We start from the raw sequence: 21,230 nt of genomic DNA on the forward strand, positions 1-21,230 counted from the left end.
GCTGCAAAGATGGCGAGACTTGACAGCGAAGAAACGGCACTCGTCAGTAAAGCAGACTTCGATCAAAAGTCTTTTAAATCACAGGACTGAACTTTAAGTAAAACATAATTATTGGGTTCGTAATGTGTAAAATTATAAAATACTGTACTTTGACATTTTAATAGGCTTTTTCTTAACACCTGCCATTATCCAACATTTTGGCATTTTATCCAACAGTAGAGTCTTGCTTATCCGATATAAACAGGCCGGCAGAAAGTCGGGTAAGTGAGACTGTACTGTATTATGTCTTGGTGGTTCAAGGAGACCAAAGAATGGAATGTTGGGCGGGGGATTATTGCATAAGCAGTCACTTGGCCACACTCGGGTCTTTTGTGGAGCTGTACACTTGCAGCTACTTTTGTTTTGTCCATGCATGCACACCACTCAGCCACACACCCAAGCTAATGTGTTGCCTTGCTTTTCTAGGTTTTCCATTGTCCTTCGATGTACTCAGTTGCACAAGGAACTTCAAGTTTTTTTAGTCTTTATTGCTTATTTTCTCATTCTGTAGCTCAGTGTGCATTGTGCTTCACCCCAAAAACAAATATTTAATGTGTAAACATTCAGCTGAATTCTCCAAAATTGTATTACTAAATAAAAAATGGTGCTTTTCTATGTGGACGTTAAAATTGGCAAGCAATAAAGTGCTACTCCGTTTCATCCTTCTGGTTGTGCTTCTGTCACTCGTAAGCCTCCGTTCCTCTCTTCGTTTCACCACCCTGATCATCCACCATCCATGTGTGCTTTGCGAGATCCGAGACACTGACGTGCCCCAGGCACCCATGTTGATGCTCAAGCTTGTCTTCCATGTTGTAATACAATCCTTCAGTGTCCTTGGGATGATCCTCAGTCCTTGAGTCACTTTTGCTCCATGAATATTTGGGTTTGGACAATTGAAGCGGAAGGTATCTTGATTTCAACGCATCTGTTAAATATTACTCTTAAGTTTTTAATCCTCTTTAAATCTGACTGCTGTGTCTGTGTATAGGAGAATGTCTTTCATAAATAAAATTGGAGCCCTGCGTTGTATTTTTCTATTTATGAATGCCACTACCGGTTGACTTGATAGCTGGGGATCTATTTGATTTATATAATGTTTCCCTGTGTACTGGTATTTGGCACCATGCTACCCTTTGAACTCTTGTATATGGACCAAACATACTGACACGCAAGAGACAGACACAAATTTAGAAAGTGTGCTTCAAACAAAAATCTGCAAGTGCAAAATTCCTAAACCAAAATAATGAAGTGTTATTAAATAAAACGGTTTTAATGACATGCACATGGTAAAAATAATGGCAATTATTTACCAAGTCTTATCCCCTTCTTCCTGTGCCTACCAAAAATAAGGTAATTTACACAAAAGTAAGTTCTCTTCCTCTAAAAGCAACACGCAAGGAAGAAGAAACTATATACATGAACAAATGCCCTTCTTTCTCCCATTTATTTAAGTTCAGGGAAAAAGCAAACAAAAAGCTATTTAGTTTAGAGTATATTGCAGGTGGTTTAACGGTGAACACTGTGTGGTTAACGAGATACCCGACCAACCCTGTCAAAAGATGACCTTGAGTGTTCATTCCCCAGTTGTATATTTTAAGGGGGATTGTGGCCCCCAATTTCCATTGATACATTCTCATTCCCCCTTTCTGGAAGCGCATAGTGACGCTGTGCTTCCTCCACCAGGTGGTCTGTGGCACATCTGAACTGATTTTTAAACTTTTTCTCAGGACTTTACCAAATATGTAAAGCTCCTTTAACTAGGTAATGCACCACTCGTTGCCTCTTCTCCCTCAAACTTTTTTTTATTTATTTATTTTTTTCTTCCTTCAACCTGTCCAGGTTAACTGGCAGTCAAATTCGACTAACCGGATGTTTGTCTGATTCTTGCAATGCAGCATGAATCAGGTATACGTGCTGCAGATGCATGATTCAACACCCTTCCTCCTCACTCAGGTTGAGTGTGCCTATTTTCTCGGTAGCTGCTTAGAAACAAAGCTAAGGCTACAAATAGCTATACCGTAACAACCGATTATCACTTTCTATGGTAGATATGCTAGTGTTTTAAAATTGACCTGTTACAGGTAAAATACCAAAATATTTGTCAAGTATAGTGAAGAAATTTTCAATTAAATGTTGGCTGGAATTTGTTTTTGCTTTGGTATCTAGTACAGTATAATTTCACTGGTATTGGTGTCACGACATCCCTAATTCTAGTCTTTCATGGCTTCACCTGGTGGTTTTCAAGCTAGAGCAGTCATTACTGAAAATTTCTGAAACTAAACTATCTAATGCAATCTGTTGCATGTATCACATTGCAAAATGCTGCAGCATTCATTGCTCATTTTGAATTGCTACATCAATATATCTGCTTATCAAAACTCCACTTCTTGGTAGGCAAAAGTATCACAGTAAATGTATGATAGCCTTAAGGTGAAAAAGTAAGCTATTTATCTCCAGGCTTTAAGTATTACATATTTTAATCCAACTTTAACTTCAGCCTCTTGGATTTATAAAGTATTGCTCATATTTTGATCTGGAGGGGGACAAGCAAGGAAATCGCTTCATGATTCTTTTCTCTCAACACCCATAACACACAGTTCAGTGTAGTAATTTAACTCGGAGAAGTTTCCTGTTTTATTCTTTGCTAATCCCTGGCAATCGCCTTACTTGTTGCTCTCCTGTTTTTCAAGTTGGCCTTTGGCATACCTATTAGCCATATCTGTTTTGTTTGGGCTGGTGGGTTAATAGGACATTTTTCTAGATGATGATGTGTGGTTTTTTTTTTTTTTTAATTTTGTATTTTATCTCCCATTTAAATAGAAAAATTGCTCATGTTTTACCTTTTCTGACCATAATTGGATTTCTTTGCCCTTGGTCCAGGACAAAGTTGGTTGTCTATAAAAAATAGTTTCCAGTCCAGTATTAGAATTTGAAAAGAGTACAGGTTTTACCATTACAGTACAGTAATCCCTCCTCGATCGTGGGGGTTGCGTTCCAGAACCCCCCGCGATAGGTGAAAATCCGCAAAGTAGAAACCATATGTTTGTATGGCTATTTTTATATATTTTAAGTCCTTAGAAACTCTCCCACTCTGTTTATAAATATTCTCCGCACAGTTATACAGTAAACCCTCGTTTATCGCGGTTAATCCGCTCCAGACATAAGTGAATTTCCACAAAGTAGGATTCTTTATCTATACTAATAAAAGGCAAAGCACTCACTCACTCACTCACTCATCACTAATTCTCCAACTTCCTGTGTAGGTAGAAGGCTGAAATTTGGCAGGCTCATTCCTTACAGCTTCCTTACAAAAGTTGGGCAGGTTTCATTTAGAAATTCTACGCATAATGGTGATAACTAGAAGCTATTTTTCTCCATTTACTGTAATGGAGTTGAGCTCGAAAGTCGTGGGGGGGCGGAGTTTCGTGTGACAACATCACGCCTCCCACGTAATTACACAGTACGTAGAAAACCATGAAGAGCTCCAAAAAGCGCTTAAGAAAACATGCATTATATAATTAAGAAGGCAGCGAAACAATTAGAAGCGAGCGAGTGACATATAAAACCATATTCAGCGTCTCACGTGAACTGACGCAGTGCGCAGGCAAAAAACAGTTCCAAAGAGTGCTGAACAAAAACCGAATTACACTGCTACGCTCAAATAGCTAAACCACACACCGAGGGGAGGGTAACTTATTGAGGCACGCAGGCAAAACCACAATAGCACGCGGGCTCGATGTACTGTAGTGCGCGTCAACTCGATCTGAATTGCGCGATCACATTCGAAAAAAGTATATTTCTTTTCAAGTTCTATTTAGTCCATATGTGTCAAACTCAAGGCCCACGGGCCACATCCGGTCCGGCGTGTAATTAAATCCAGCACGCAAGATCATTTTATATACTGTATTGTTATTAATGGCCCGGGGATATGAAGCGCTGGTAACACAAACTACAGATCCCATAATGCAGCGCTTCAGTTGCCTTGCCGAACACTTACCGCGTTAATCAAGTCTAGCTTATGATGCTGCAAGTTATTGCGAAGCTAGCTCACACGATGCCGAAGAGAAAAGGTGATTCTGAACATAGAGCCTTTAAAAACCGATGGGAGGCTGAGTATATGTTTACTGACATTGCCGGTAAACCCGTGTGTCATTTGTGGAGCTAATGTGGCTGTAATTACAGAATTTAATCTAAGACGGCACTATGAGACAAAACATCAAGATAACCTGAAACGCCTGAATGCAATGCACAAGATACAGAAAGCAGAAGAGTTAAAGAAGAATCTGACACTTCAGCAGACGTTTTTACCCGTGCACAATCACCTATGGCGCTTTTCCACTGCATAGTACGGCACGACACGGTTCAGTTCAGCTCACTTTTGGGGGGTTTTCCACTGGGAACAGTACCTGGTACCTGGTCCTTTTTTTAGTACCACCTCAGCCGATGACCTCAGCCGATGTTCCAAGCGCGTTGAACCGTTACCAAAACGTGACGTGTAAACTCTGCTGGTCACTGATTGGCCGGAGAAAATCGTCATTACTGTGTCACTGGCTATTCTTTTCTTTAAAGGTACACACACGCAGAAGTTTGTGTCCTGTCTCTCCATCGCTGGACGCAGTTTGTTGCATAAGTGGATGAATGTTTCTTCAGACATTCGAAAGTTCTCCAGCCACTGAGTGTTTGTAAAACCGGGAACAATCACATCCCACCACTCTGAAGCACGGTTAAATGTCCAAACAGATGGTCTGTTGCGGCGATTTTTGCAAAATGTGGAAGATCTGTAATATACAGAATCAGCATTTTAATGTTACACTGGCAGTTAAGTTCATTTTATGCTTTGCAACAGTGATAAAAGTTAGCTAGTGATGTGCTTTTTTTAGATGCTTACCCTTGCGCGCGCCGAGCTAAAGTGTTATCGTTGTCTGCGTGTTGTTGTAAAAGTTCCACGGTGTCACGGCAGTAGAGGCGGCACAACTATAACGACACGTGAATAATCCCACCCACTCTAAAGCGGTACTAAACTGCAGTCGAAACGCAAACCGAGCCGAACTGAGCCGAACCAAGGTGAGCTGTACTGAACCGTGCTGTGCCGTACTATGCAGTGGAAAAGTGCCTAAAGTGATTTCAAGTGAAGCTACTTTTATGGAAGACACAAATGCACCAGTGCAACTTGCCCCGCTTTCCCTGTTGCCAAGTAATGTTGAACCAAATCGGCACAACGGTGTTCCCAAATATGCATTTTGCTGATAAACTGAGCGCACTGAGTTCGCACGGCGCTTTGGTGACTTTGAAGAACAAAAAAAGAATTTTGAGTTGTTTCGCAACCCATTTACCGTTAATGTGGAAACTGCACCTGTGCAGATTCAGATGGGGGTGATTGAGCTGCAGTGTAATGGCACACTGAAGGCAAAGTACGATACTGCACGGCCCGCACAGTTTATTCACTCCATTCCCGCAGAAATGCTCCAGCTCCATCTACATGCGTCTCGAACCTTGTGTGTTTGGTAGCACATATCTGTGTGAGAAGCTCTTCTCAGTAATGAAGACTAACAAAACAGCACACAGGAGTCGCCTCACTGATGAGCACCTGCAGTCCATCCTGAGAATCTCCACAACACAGAACCTCACACCAAACATAAACGAACTTGTTGGCAAAAAAAGATGCCAAGCGTATTTATGATAAAATGACATAAGAGCAAAGACAACTGAATGATTTGATTTGTTATTGCTGAAAAGAACAAATTTTATTTATATTTCTAGGGTTTGTTATGCACCATGTTCATATTTGAATTTGTATAATTTTGACAGGATATATTTTTATGGAGAGCAAAATAGAAGTTATTTAAGGTTTGAGTTGATTTATTCCGGAATAATATTCTGTCGACTAAATAAAAATTCCTTCTATTTAAAATTTAAATAGAACTTGAACAGAAACGTAATAATCATAATATCCACGCAGACTTGCACGTAAGAGCGAGAGTCATCCGTTTTAACAAACAGCGTATTGCACTGATACGAAATGGCCTGCCCATTTTTAATTATTTAGGAATGGGTGGATAAATTTTAAGATTTTGTACAAATGTTTTTCATTTTTCTTCCTTCATGGATTCTGGCACCCCCAGCAACAGTTGCTTGCACCCCAAAGACTATGTGTATATATGTATATATGACAGCAACACTCATCACTCACAACAATGACAAAACAATTACATTGACAATCATGTTACGTTATTTTCAAAATGTTTCCTTTTCTTTTTCATTACTTCTTTAACACACTACTTCTCCGCTGCGAAGCACGGGTATTTTGCTAGTCTATACTAATAAAAGGCAAAGCCCTCACGCACTCATCACTAATTCTCCAACTTCCCGTGTAGGTAGAAGGCTGAAATTTGGTACTTATTTCGGTGGTATAATGCCACTGTCGGCCGCCATATTGAACTTTTCAACGGTCTTTGTTACTTATGGGCCCATCTTCAAGAAATTTGTTACGCAGGTTCCCAACGCTAACTGAATCCTACTTGCGTACATATATATGTCCATAGCCTGCAGCTCGGTCACCGTGTGAGGCGCCGTTGGGTCCCCCATCCCAGCGCCTCCTACGTTGTTGGCTACCTGCCTATATAAGGCTGTCCATCGCTCCAGTCTCTACATTCCCTTCCTTGCTTCGCCATGGGATTCATGTCTCCTGCTGATAACTACAGCCTTTCTATTTAATCCATGGCTTCTCTGCTGTTTTATTGTTCATTTATTACGATTATAGTAGTTGTGTAGGTATTTTAGACTTACTTTACATTGTTCAGGTACCCATTTCCTTTATCATTCCAAACGTACCCCCATTAACATGTCTATCGAGGTGATCTTCATCGATCAAAGAACTGTCACTTACCGAGTGGTTTCCATGACCGGAGATGGCACCTACCCTTTCCATTCTCTTTGTTACATATTGCACAGCCATATCAGGATTACTCTTGATATCCGGAGGAACATTGTCTTATGTATTGAATGACTGGGACAAGTTCAAGGTGTGGACTGATGACGATACAGGAGACAATTATTCTACACAGGAGCACTATAAGAGTGAAATGCCTAAGCCTTTCACCAATGCATCTGCATGTGAGTTGATGGCTGCCAGTGAATTGTTCGGTTGTCGCTTTCAAGTGTACCGAAATGGCCAAATATTTTACACCTTTCGACAACCGCCAATGCCTCTTAAACATCTTAGATTGACAGGTGGAGTTCAGTAGTGGACACTTTTGATGTTTATGAATGTTTAAACTCTAAAGAGCAGGATATGAAGTTATCGATGAAGCCGGTTGTATACTTAGAACACTTGACAGATGCCGAATGTCACTTCAACACAACAAGTCCTGCTAATAGTGTCGTAATTGAAACAAACCATGAAACTCAAACTGACAGCAGCAATCCAAGCTGTGAGATGTGAAACAAGATTTCTGTTCACATGGCCAACTGTACGTTGCATGCTCAAGAGTAAGCTCAGCGCACAGCTTGGTCATATTACAACCATAGGGCCGAACTCGCAATGTGGTATACAAAGAGATCCTTAACAAATAATTGTTGTTTTCCCTCAGTTTAAAAAGGTTTAATTTTCTTCTTAATAAAAATTAAGGCAGTACTTCGCCGCTGCGAAGCACAGGTATTTTGCTTATGTGTGTGTGTGTGTGTATATATGTATCAGCAACATTAAGTGACAAAACAATTACATTGACAATCATGTTACGTTATTTTCAAAATGTTTCCTTTTCTTTTTCATTACTTCTTTAACACACTACTTCTCCGCTGCGAAGCACGGGTATTTTGCTAGTAAATCTAATATTTTCGCAGTTAGTGCATAGAAAACCTGTTTACGACCTTCTAAATACGTTTAACATTTGAGCCCTCTAGACATGAAATAACACTCTTTTTAGTCAAAAGTTTAAACTGTGCTCCATGATAAGACAGATGACAGTTCTTTCTCACAATTTGAAAGAATACAAACATATTTTCAAAGGAATGCGCATCAGGAGCAGAGAATGTCAGAGAGAGAGACAGCTGTTGGGCTTTTAAGTTTTCGAAGCACCATGATAAAGCGGCAGCAATGAAGGTATCAGTTACAGGCACCATCCGTATCTTCTAAGCAAACCGCCTCTGTGCAAACCCCCTTCGTCAGGAGCAGAGAATATCGGAGAGAGTGAGAGAGACCGAGAAAAGCAAACAATCAAAAATCAATATGGGCTGTTGGAGCTTTTAAGTATGCGAAGCACCACGCGGGAAGCATATCGTATATCATTTGAGGAGTTTAATACGTAATAGTGCTCTGATAGGGTAGCTTCTCAGCCATCCACCAAGAGCGTCCCTTGTATGAAATCAACTGGGCAAACAAACTGAGGAAGCATGTACTTTAAATTAAAAGACCCATTGTCTGCAGAAATCCGCGAACCAGCGAAATATCAATGATCTATATTTAGATATGCTTACATTTTAAAATCTGTGATGGAGTGAAGCCGCGAAAGTTGAAGCGTGATATAGTGAGGGATCACTGTATAGGATATGAATTTACTGAACATCTTGATAAACTGTGAAGGGGCTTTTATTGTAAGACTAATTTGTTCAATAAATATTAAAAGGCAAAGTGTAGCAGTGATAGTTATTGGCAGTCTGTGCATTTAGACCGCTTTGCCAAGTCTAATGCTTAAATTTTAAGTTGTTTGTATTGGCTGTTTTCTCTTCATGTCATGCTGGGCGGTATGACTTGCTGTTGGCATGACACAGGGCTGATGGTAGTGCTCGCCTTTTATTCTCTGGACAATTTTTTTTCCAGATGCCCTAAACAATCAAAGGGGATTCATCAGAGAAAATTACTTTACCCCAGCAGTCCAATCCCTTTACCTTTTGCAGAATTTCAGTCTGTCCCTGATGGTTTTTCTTGAAGAGAAGTGGCTTCTTTGCTGCCCTTCTTGACACCAGGGCATCCTCCTAAAGTCTTCACCTCATTGTGTGGGCAGATGCACTCGCACCTGCCTGCTGCCATTCCTGAGCAAGCTGTGCACTGGTGGTGCCCCGATCCTGAGCCATGAATAAAGAATACCAAAACATCCTCTGAGAGCAATTTCACACAACCTTCCAAAAACAGTTTGGTGAAGAACAATGCCTTTTCCAGCATGATGGATCACTGTGCCATACGGTCAAAAGTGATAACTAAGTGGCTCAGGAAACCAAATGTCAAAAGTTTGGGTCCATGGCCAGGAAACTCTCCAAACCTTAATCCCATTGAGAACTTGTGGTTAATCCTCAAGAGGCAGGTGGACAAACAAAAACCCACAAATTCTGACAAACTCCAAGCATTGATTCTGCAAGAATGGGCTGCCATCAGTCAGGATTTGGCCCAGAAATTGATTGACAGCATCTCGGGGCGAATTGTAGAGGTCGGGGGCAACAGTATAAATACTGAATTTTTGCATAAACTTAATGTAATTATCAATAAAAGCCATTGAAACTTATGAAATGCTTGTAATTTATACTTCAGTATACCATAGAAACCACTGACAAAGAACTAAAAACGGTGAAGCAGCAAACTTTGTGAAAATCAATACTTGCGTGATTCTCAAAACTTTTGGCCATGACTGTAAGGTGAACAACCATTCTAAAAATATAGGATGCAGCAAGATTGTTTAAGGCTTTGTAAACCATAAGCAGTATTTTGAAGTCAATTCTAAATGGCATGGGTAACCAATGTATTGACATAAAAACTGGAGATATGTGCTCGGATTTTCTTTTTCCTAGGTAAGATTCTGGCAACTGCATTCTGCACTAGCTGCAACCTATTGATGATGATTTAGTCCTGAGAGGAGTGTGTTACAGTAATCTAGTCGACTAAAAACAAAAGCGTGAATTTTTCAGCATCTTGCAAAGCTTTTGCTTTAAAATCCCAGTCTTGTGCGCATGTACAACTTAATTTCCGTGGGCTGTAGCTCCTACATACTGTACATATAATGAAGGTATCAATTTTATGTGTCTGTCATTTTTGTTTTAAATTTTTTTTCCCCTCATTTTAAATTAATAAAAATGCAGGTTTATCATATTTGGAAGTTGGGAGAAGAGTACATTCCTACATTGATCTGTAAAATTATCTGGTGTTCCAGATTAGGTGCCAATGATTAGTACCTCCTAAAGGAGTATGCATTTGGAACCTGTGGGGCAGTTTTTGTTAAACTGCAGAAATCTTGGTTCTGGTGTTTGTCATGCTAAGATCAATAGAGCTCTCTCAGGCCCTAGGAAATGAAGTTGTGAGAGTATGAGACTGGAAAGGGATTTAAAAAAAAAAAAAAAAAAAAAAAAAGCTGAATTTGTGGACTTGTAGACTTTCTTTACAATGAATGATTTCAAATCACTTGGGCAGTTCAAGTGTTGAATGTAAAACATCAAGACTCCATGAATCTGACAATTTCTTAGTGGAATCACAGATACTTCCTGCAAAATTTGGTGGTGTCATGCATGCACCTACAGTCCAAAGAGATTATATAAAAGACAAAGGCTTTCCTTTGGAACACTCACTAGCAGGTCAAATTTATGTTAAATGGTAAACTATAGGGACAGCATACATGTGGTCTTTTGGAACAATGTGCTCTGGACAGATGCATCAAAGATTTATGGCCACAGTAATGGTAGACCTGTATGGTGCAAACCAAAGACCACATTTTGGGAGAAGAACCTCTACCAACTGTGAAGCCTGGTTTTGGGTTTCTTTGCTGTCTCGTGGCCAGCGCAGCTTGCAGTCATTGAGTTAACTATGAGTTCTGCATTGTATCAATCTGTCCAACAGTTAAAACTGAACCACAAATGGACCATTTAACATCATGATAATGAACCAAAGGATATTAGCAGGTCAACCAAGGAATGGCTCAAAAAAAGAAATGGAGGGTTATGGATTAGACTAGTCAAAGTTCTAATGTGAATACCTATGAAATTTTGTGGGGTAGTTGTAATGGGCAGTACATGCAAGAAAACCTACAAACGTCTTGCAACTGAAGGAATTTTGCATGGTGCAGTGGTACTGTGTATGTATGTATGTATGTGTATATATATATATGTGTGTGTGTGTGTGTGTGTGTGTGTATATATATATATATATATATATATATATATATATAATATATTTTTTTTTTAAAAAGTCACACTTGAGGAGAGGTTAGTAGCTTATTATACTAGCAAAATCCCCGCGCTTCGCAGCGACGAAGTACTGCTTTTAAATTTTTATTAAGAAAAAAAGAAAACCTTTTTGAACTGAGCGAAAATATACCAATAACTATTTAAGGATCTCTTTGTATACCATGTTGTCAGTTCAGCACTCTGGTTGTAATATGCCCAAGCTGTGCAAGCTTACTCTTGAGAATGCAAAGTATAGTTGTCCAGGAGAAAAGCAATCTTGCCTCAAATCAATGGCAACCTTTTGTAGGGTCTGTCCCTGTGACTTATTCTCATCGCGAAGCAGAGCCTTACTGGAAATTGGAGGCATTTGAATTGAAATGGGAGATCAGAGGGTATAACAGGAATGCGAGGAATACATTCAGAGTGTGGAGAAACTCTAGAGACAGCGTGTGTATTAACTTTTGGATTTTTCTGTGAGTATTTGGTGGCAGCGTGATGAAGTTGCTTCCGCAAGACTGTTAGCTGTGGAGCTCCGCTCGGAGTGAAATGAGATTAATGAGAGGGGAGATAAGGCAGGTGGGGGAGTCACGTCATAAACTGTCAATCCCTCCACAAACAGTCTCTCAGATTGTGATGTCCACGGCTTTATTTAATGTTAGCTCAGACCCGGCACTTAAGTTTCTCTCGCACTTTTGCTGAGTTTGAGCCAAACATTATTCTATCCCTGACATCAACTTTCCTTTATATAAATCGGTAAAGGAAAGAGGACTAAATGCTAAGGAAATAACGGCAAGACCACGTCAGGTGCGGAGCTCCGCTCTGAGCAAAATGAGGTGAATGGGAGTGGAGATGATGAATTGAGTCCCCCACCCGCCTTAACTGTCAGTCCCTCCACAAACAGTCTCTCGGAATTTGCATAAGCACAGTCCTTCACCAGCAATTTTAACTTAGTTACAAACTGATCAAAACTCTCGTTTTATACCCTGTGTCCTCTCATTGAACTTGTATCTCGCGAATATCGTATTTAGTCGTGGGCATGACAAACGCTAGCGGCAGCCAGTCTATGAATTTTATGTAAACTTTAGGTTTACACCGTGCTTTGTTTCCGAAGTAGCTGCACTTATGAATATGCTTGTATGCTTTTATTTTTTTTTTTTTTTCCTCTTCAGTGCTGTTTGGAGCTCTTCCTTACTTACAGCATTGAGTCAATTCACATGATTACATGGGAGGCGTGATGATGCGACACGCAACTCCGCCTCCCACGGCCATCGAGCTGCAGTCTATTGCAGTATAAGGATAAAAATAGGTTCCAGTTATGACCATTACGTGTAGAATTTCGAAATTAAACCTGCCCAACTTTTGTAAGTATGCTGTAAGGAATGAGCCTGCCAAATTTCAGCCTCCTACTTACATGGGAAGTTGAAGAATTAGTGATGAGTGAGTGAGTCAGTCAGTGAGGGCTTTACCTTTTATTAGTACAGATAACTGTGGCTGGAGTGCCAAACCTGCCACCAACCCCCAAGTTTTCCCTAAGTTGGAGGACCTGGTTGCAGGGCTAAATGCAAATTAACATCATACCCAGGACAAATGTCAGACTGGTAGTTATACAGAATGTCTACAAGAAGTAATTTCTGCTTAAGTGGCAATAACACCTTCTGAAGCTGAAGGTGTAATTTACTTTTAACCCAATAGACCTTTAGATCTGTTATTTTTGTTGAATAGGGATTGTTTTTTCTTTTGTGCGGGTTGTTGTTTCTTTGATCAAGTATATTATACCTTTTAATTTGTAGGTATTTTTTTTACATATTCAAATATATTGTAAAAAGTCAACTTCCATTGGGTGTACTTACTCTTAACAGAATTGTACATTTGTTTAGTTTTTTGTGAAACTTGATGTTTGAGTACTAACCAGTTTGTGTGTCTCACTAGGGAGAACTAAACTTTGAGTGTGATCAGCTGGTTGAAGGTGGAAAGATTGGTGGACTGAACAATGGTACAGCATACAGAGAGGTGCGGCAGTTTTGCACTGCTCATCACTTAGTTCGGTTCTACTTCCTGACCCGTATTTATTCAACCTATATGGAAAGTATCCTTGCTGACTTCAAAGCTGGCCCTCCACCTGATGTTGTCATTATGAACTCCTGTGTGTGGGATGTTTCTCGGTAAGTACTGTGTGGGTTTTTTTTGTATTGAAAGTTGTATGGATTTTCTTATGTACGTATAATTAGCATAGTATTGACTTTAAAGAATGTTTAAATCTAGGTCTACCACGAGGTTCATGGATACAAGTTTGCCTTGATAGCTACCGTTTCATTCTGTTAAACTGAAGAAAGCCGATAGACCAGTCTGGGAAAGAGAACAAAGACGAGTGCTGTGGAATATTTTAAACTTCAGTAGGCAAAACACAGTATAGCCATGACTTAAAGTTACTGCATAATTATTAACCCTTGGAGCTTAACAGATTTGATTTGAAGTGTCTCAACCATCCAACAGCCCACAGATGCTCATTTTGAAATCTAAGTGATTTAATGTAAGGTATTTAAAATCCGTATGTCTCAAATCGTTAACTTCCGTTCTTCTAAAGTAATTTCTCCATTTTGTAGTTAGTCTACTTCAGGCCTAACACTGAAGAAGAGCGAGCATTTGAATGATTAGTTAAATGGCTAGAAAGAGAGCAGCTATAAAAGGTGACTGAAGTACTGATTGTGTTCAGTATTGGTAAAGGATTCATTCTATATGAAGTTTGACTTTCTCCTAGTACCTTTTTTTATTACAGTGTGAGCAGATTAAAATTAAGCATAATTAGCATTATTAAATGTTCTGAGTCAGACACAGACAGCCACTGAATGTCCAAAACACACACGTTTATTTACAATAAGTCCTTTAACACCGCCCGACACAATGCTTTCGTCAGCCCAAATTCCGTCCCTTCTTCACTCTTATTCCTGCCACCTTTACTCCTTTCCTCCCAAGCTTCATCTTCCACCACCCTACTCTGGCCCTCAACTGGAGAAGGGCGGCCTCTTTTATATTCACCCGGATGTGTTCCAGGTGCTCTTTGGTGATCATCCGGCGGCAGTTCCTGGTGTGGCGTAAGTGCCACATGAGCACCTAGAAGCACTCCGGATGTCCCTGAAATTCCTTCCACCACACCCGGCTCCACAATTCTGCGTAGGTCCCCTTGTGGTGACCACGAGCCCCATTATGGTTGAGCTTCCATGCTCTGTTCCTGTGGCCACCATACAAACCAGGACGTGGCCCAGTAGAGGTATAATCCCTCTCCTGTCCTTCCAGGCATCCTGGCTGAGCATGGCCCCCAGCTGTCTGCCACATAAGCTAAATAAGTTTGTTTTCTTTGATTGAAAAATGTACATGGAAGTGGCTGACCTTGCTTATAAGCTGTTCTATTTTTCTTTTAAATATCAGTGATAAATCACCCAAATTATCTTCAGATAATGTTAGGATATGAAAACTTTGGATGACCTGTTTCAGGTGACTTCAGAATCTTCAGAAAAGCTCTCTTTGCTCCTAAACTAAACTCTCCTCCCTACTGTATCTATGAATGTATTCCAAAGTTTTAGGTTTCTTTAATAGTTTCTAGGTTTTTGCTGCTGCAAACAGGATATTTAAGATAATGGCATCTGTCAGGGAAAATATTATGTAAATAAATGTTTTGAGTCTCCTTTACAAACATCCCAAAAATGGAGGAAGGAATCGGCTTGGTGTACACCACCAGTTAACTGCAGCCAGCTGACTGAAATGAAGAACTAATCTAAAATACAATTTATATATCATTGGCTCCAGCAGACCCCCATGACCCTGTAGTTAGGATATAGCAGGTTGAATGATGGATGGATTCAAATTTATTTAGATTAAACCAATTGGAAAAAATTAAATGGTATTTCATAATACCACACACATCTGTAAAGAGAATTCCCATTTCTAAATTCTGAATTTGTTCATTTTTGTATCCTTCTTTGTCACTTGTTCATGGCCTGATGGGTACAAAATATCTTGGTTTTATGGGAGAGATGCCCAGAAAACTTAAATATATAGGGATCCATTTGTCTTTTTCTGATACACATCACATCTTGTAATATGTTTTCTTATATAACCTGTCCTTGTTAGATGAATCATTAAGAGACTATAGTAATTGTCATGCTTTGAGGAGTACAGGCCATTAAATTTTGTGTGTAGGTTGGTGAGGTTGAAAAAGATTGGATATAAGCCTAGGCATTAAACTAGTTGTTTCTGCCTTATTGATTGGTTAATGTAGTGGATATTTTGCCACTACAGAGTAGTGAAATAAATGTTTGAATTATCAAATTCATGTCTTGTTTGAAATTTAAATGCACTAGTCGGTGCCATTCTGAATTTATTGCTAGGTACACCTTATAAACCATTTTTTTTGTGTTCAATGCTATATATTTAAATAGTACAATGTTCATATGCAACTTTTAAGCTTATTTACCTACAGTAATTGTTAGTACAATGGTTGAGGCAATCACCCAATTTATTATGTACCTATACTGGGGAATATGAGTGACCAAATTATTATGGAAAGAGTTGACATAGTCCTAAAAGCCTGCCTTGAACTTCTCATTTCTATAGATGTCGTGTGTTTTTTTTTTTTTTTTTCTCTTCATAAGTGCAGGAAGTCCTAATCAAATTATTTCAAAAGAACAGTGAACTGTAAGACAAATGGAATGAACAATATTTGTTTCTTGTTTTTGATAAGATTCCAAACTGGTTGATTTGGGTTACTTTTTTATATATATATATATATATATATATATATATATATATATATATATATATATATATATATATATATATATATATATATATATATATATATATATATATATATATATATATATATATATATATATATATATATATATATATATATATATATATATATATATATATATATATATATATATATATATATATATATATATATATACACACATACTGTATTCATCTCCCTAAATGTTATTAACTTCCAATGTAGTTTTTATGATTTAATCAGTAACATGCCAACCCAGGAGGATGACATCATAATGTGGAATTTAAAAAAAAAAAAAAAAAATTTAGCTTGGTTAATTGGCAGTTTTCCCTTTAACGATGGTTATTAATCAAATGAGTATGCAAAGCTCCTATTTACCTTGCCTTTCTCTGTTGTAGTAGGCGGGTCTCCGGCTTTTAGACTTTATATCAAGGTTACTGAAGTACACTTGTTTTAAGAAATGAGTGTAGACTAGAGAGAGACAAACAAATCTATAGGCTGGCTGTATACTTGTTTCAAAGTTCTACTTCATCTTGTCACAGGAATAGTTTGAGTGCCAAGTCTTTTTGGATCATATCTGATGTTGTAGCTCTAGGTTCATGTGGAAGATTCTTCATACATTGTAGTGCACCTTCTCCCTTTGCTACATGATTCTTGTGAATGCTGTGGTGCTGCTTCCTCAGCTTGCCTTCTGCTGTCTTTTGCCACTTCAAAAGGGAAAGGCATTACTCATTCTGGCCCCAGAGTTTAGATGCTTAAATCTAAATCCTTAAAGTTGTGGCTTCTCGGCCCCAGACTACTGTTGCACAGCTTTGGCTTAATGGATTAGGTCTCCACTTAAGGTTCACAGAGAGAATTTCGGCTTCTCATAGAGAAGGATGGTTCATAACATAGGTTTAGGAGACCAGGTTTCAGAAGGTCTTGTTGCATATTTCCCCTATCCCTGAGATGCCTAGAGAGAATACCCAGGGATTCAGTGAGTGTCCAGTGAATATCCCAGAGACCTGCTTTAGGATGTTGCAGAGAGATTTAAGGCAAGATTGAACCTCCTCCTGACTGGATTAAAGTTACTTCCAGTTATAAAATCACACCAGTTTTATTGTTTTGTTAGTTTTTAAACAAAAAGAAATGACCAGCTGAAAACCTATTTTCAAATAAACAGGAGATCCCTTTTTTTTTTTTTTTTTTTAATGAAAATTGTCTTCATGGGGATTTTTTCTTTTTAATTGTAGTTCAACCAGCCGAGTGGCAGATAGGTGCTTATGGATACCAGAACTGGATGACCTGTGGATCTTTGAGAAGGGTAGGAATTTAGAAAGATGACTTCTGGAGGGTATAAGAGAGATCTCTTAAGATTTTTCTGATAATGTATTGTTTTTACTCTAGAATAAAGATGCCAATTTAGATATGTCCAATAAATAGGAATACAGTAGAGCCCCGCGAAGTTGCGGTTCAGGGTTCGCGGACTCGGTCATTCTAGGATTTTTCCTTAGAACCTGTTAGCAGAAAGTGCAAATATCCTCCAATTTTTTTATGGCTTTTTTTCTTGGCAATACTGTGCTGTAGAGAGAACAGGAAGCAACCGCTGAGGGAAACATGATTTGGGATGGTGAAAGTAGCCCATCCGAGAGCATTATTTTTTTCTCCTTGCTGCTGATTGCTGCCCTGTGACGTGTCTCCAGCTGAGTGGGCTTACCACCGCTGAGGGAAATGTGGTTTGGGATGGTGCAAGTAGCCAATCAGAGAGCGTTATTCATTTCTCCTTGCTGCTGATTGAGTGTTGCCTTGTGACGCGTCTCCTGCTGTGTGTCCTCGTGTTTTCCATTTTGTACTGTTTTCATTTTGTTATTCTTAAACGCACAAAATGTCACCGAAATGCCCAGCGCCTTCTAAGGCTTCTGTCTCTGAGCCTAAGCGCCAGAAGCAGTTTAAACCACTCCAGGAGAAGGTTGAATCACTGGATTTGCTCCGGGAACTAAAAAGTTATGCTGCAGTAGCGCGCCACTATGGCATTAATGAAAGCACTGTACATTACATAAAGAAGAATGAGGCAGCGATCCAGAGTATCGTATCTGTAACTTTCTGTGATAGTGCCAAAAAGGTTACGACCGTAAGGAATAATGTCCTCAGGATGGAATACTTGGCATTGTGGATCACAGACTGCAGGAAGAAAAACATCCCCTTGGATGGTAACATCATCCCTGAGAAAGCTTGGAAATTGTACCAGCAGTTCGCTACAGGAGACAATGTAGCAACTTCCATCAGTGTTCCTGAAACCTATAAAGAAAAGCCAGCACAAAACCCCACCAGAAGACCCATCCAAAGATACGATTATTCCTGAAGCGCCTGAAGAAGTGCCACCCGAGGAGTTTTAAATCCTCTGCATTGTACTGCACAGTTACATCATCATCATTGGTGAGTACCCATACATTTTACTGTATTTTAATTAAATGAAATTACTGTATGTATTTACTTATAACAAAGAAAATAAAAGTGCATACCAAAGAAAACGCGCTTGCATGAATTACAGTACTTACAGCGGTAACATTGGTATTTTATATTCTAGCACCGCGGGAGACATAGCAGTACAACTGTACAGTATATGGGTTTACTGTTACATTCTGTTTTTAGGTAATAAGGTAACTTTTTAGGTAATGTATTAAGCTGAGTTTGCAATGAAATTAAAGTGCTTTTTGGGCATACTGTATTTAGGGTTTAAACTATTAAAAATAGGCATTTAAACAGCATTTTTTTTTTTGTTTTTAAACCACATCCAAAAGTCACGGTTTTTCACAATTTGCAGGTGCTCTAGGAAGGTAACCCCCGCGAATTTTGGGATGTACTGTATTAGGTTTTTTTTTTTTTTTTCTCTCTTCTAAACCTTAATTCGTTCTACTAAAAGTGGTCTTGTTCATTGACTTCAGAACTTAATGAAAAATTAAAGTAGCTCCATATTGCCAGGTTTCAATATTGGCTAATTTAGCAAAGCACTGGAAGGTCACATGCACCACATTATGGACTTGAAATCCTCCTGTGATGCTATGAGATACTCCACTAGTGATGTCTTATGCTGTGCTTAAAGATATTAGTATTCCAGCTAAGACCAGTTGAGTAACTGGTTGAACCATGTACTGGATTATATTTTTCCTTACAGTATGAATTTGCTGGTACAGAAAATATTGCTGGTATGCATAGAAAAGGTTTTACATTTTAAAATGTGCTTTGCAAGTTTTAATTCTAACACACTGCAAGTCTATTTCCTGCAAAACAATATTTTTTTTTTTTAATCTTGGTGTATTTCTTAAAGGTGAAAGCTGTCTTGTGCTGAGTTTCCTTGGCAGCTGCACGAGTAACCAAAGGGTGGTGGAGTGTGTGTGTGTGTGTGTGTGTGAGTTTAAAAAAACTGTGCTTTATCAGTTCGAGAGGTGAATATCTGCTATTATATAAATTTGAATACAGTTAACCAGCATTTCAGGTAAGAGATGCAGTTGTATACAGAATTAATCAGTAATGCACTGTTTGCTCATTGCATTTCAGTTTAGAAAGTATATACAGTGGAACCTTGGTGTACGAGTAACTTGGTTTACGAGTGTTTTGCAAGACATGCAAAATTTTTTTAATAAATTTTGACTTGATAAACAAGCGATGTCTTGCAATACGAGTAGTATGGATACACTTTGTCTGCTGAGCTTATTCTATGTTAATTAATGTTGACTTATGTTTATTTTTTATTGTGTCTTCTATTTTTCTATTCATTTTGTAAAGCACTTTGAGCTACATTTTTTTTGTATGAATATGTGGTATATAAATAAATGTTAATTGATTGATTGCTGAGCGTCCCCTGATCACAACTGAGCTGATGGTTTCTCTCTCTCTCTCTCTCTCTCTCTCTCTGGCAATCGTCTCCTCTTCTCCATCTGAGTCTGTGTGCCTCACTCATACAGTCATCTGTACGAGCGTATACTGTTTACTACAGCATTGTGACTGTGTGTGTGTGCGCTGTGAAGTGCGAGTCCCCATCTTGCTCCCCAAAACACGAAGCTGAGTCTCCGTACTTTAACACCAGCTTTATTCAGCTTGAAACAGCAACAGCGCTGTTATTTATTGTAGTGGGATCTTTATAATGCTCCTTGTATGACCCATTGACGACAGGCGCTTATAGCATGTCTGCAATCTTTTTGGATGCGCTTGTATGCAAACTGCTACAGCACTGGGAGACTGCGATTTGCTTTGGGACACTCTTCCGCGTGTCGTCCCGTTGGGTGGAATCCCACATGAGTTTACAAACTCACACCAGCCATGATTCTTTTTAAAGGTAAAGTGCAGGTTAATTTTGCATTATGTATTTTACTTTATATTTTGTATTAATTTTTATATGAATAGTTTTGGGTTGTGGAATGAATCATCTGAGTTTCCATTATTTCTTATGGGGAAATTCGCTTTGATATACGAGTGCTTTGAATTGCAAGCACGTTTCCAGAACGAATTCTGCTCGCAAACCGAGGTTCCACTGTACAAATCTATTTATCTTCTGAAACTGGCAATTTTTAATTATACTGTAATGAATTTTTGGCAATACTGGTTGTCTAAAGGTATATTGCCATTTTGGCATGAATGACTAACCTTAGCTGGCCCTGCACAGTGAAACAGACTAAATCAAGACTGAAAATACATACATCGCTGTAATATCAAAAGTTCCTAGGAAGTTAGAGGTCAAGTTTTCTTTTCCATCATATAACATTCAGTCTAAATGGACATGATGCACCAAGCAACATGTTTATCAGATTTTTTGAAGCAGTTCTAGAAATGGGGCAGTTGATGGCACTACAGATCAAGTTGCTGCAATAAATGTTCAAAGTGTGACAAAAGCTAGCTATGCAGTATTCAAGTAAACGGTGCACTTTAATAGAATGCAATTGAAGTAAACATTTTTGATCATATTTCCAATATTTTCATGTTTGAAACGGGTTTATCTGTTTTACAGGTATGGCATAAATTCAATGAAGGAATATAGAATGAATCTGGAAAAGTTCTTTATGCGGTTAAAAGAGATCCTACTTCCAGAGTGTTTGATTATATGGAACTTAACAATGCCACTTGGCAAAAAAGTGTACGGTGGCTTTCTTGTCCCAGAGGTAAGAGTTTGCAATAATAGATTCTTCCTTCTAAATTTTTCTGTGGAAGCGTTTTGGAAATGTATTGTCTAGACCTTTTATCTCTTTTGTGCAAACCTCTCAAAGTTCACAAAAATGGT

At 38.8% G+C, this 21,230-nt stretch overlaps 1 protein-coding gene across 1 annotated transcript in view; it reads left to right on the forward strand.

Moving 5' to 3' along the window:
• fam113 (family with sequence similarity 113) overlaps positions 1-21,230 on the forward strand; it is a 105,886-nt gene that overhangs the window by 38,389 nt on the left and 46,267 nt on the right. Inside the window, exons 5-6 of the mRNA XM_039752917.1 lie at positions 13,114-13,346; positions 20,961-21,111. Coding sequence (XP_039608851.1) covers positions 13,114-13,346; positions 20,961-21,111 — 384 coding nt within the window. The remainder of the gene's footprint in view (positions 1-13,113; positions 13,347-20,960; positions 21,112-21,230) is intronic.

This window comes from Polypterus senegalus, chromosome 4 (genome assembly GCF_016835505.1).
Source record: "Polypterus senegalus isolate Bchr_013 chromosome 4, ASM1683550v1, whole genome shotgun sequence".
NCBI classification, from domain to species: Eukaryota; Metazoa; Chordata; class Cladistia; order Polypteriformes; family Polypteridae; genus Polypterus; species Polypterus senegalus.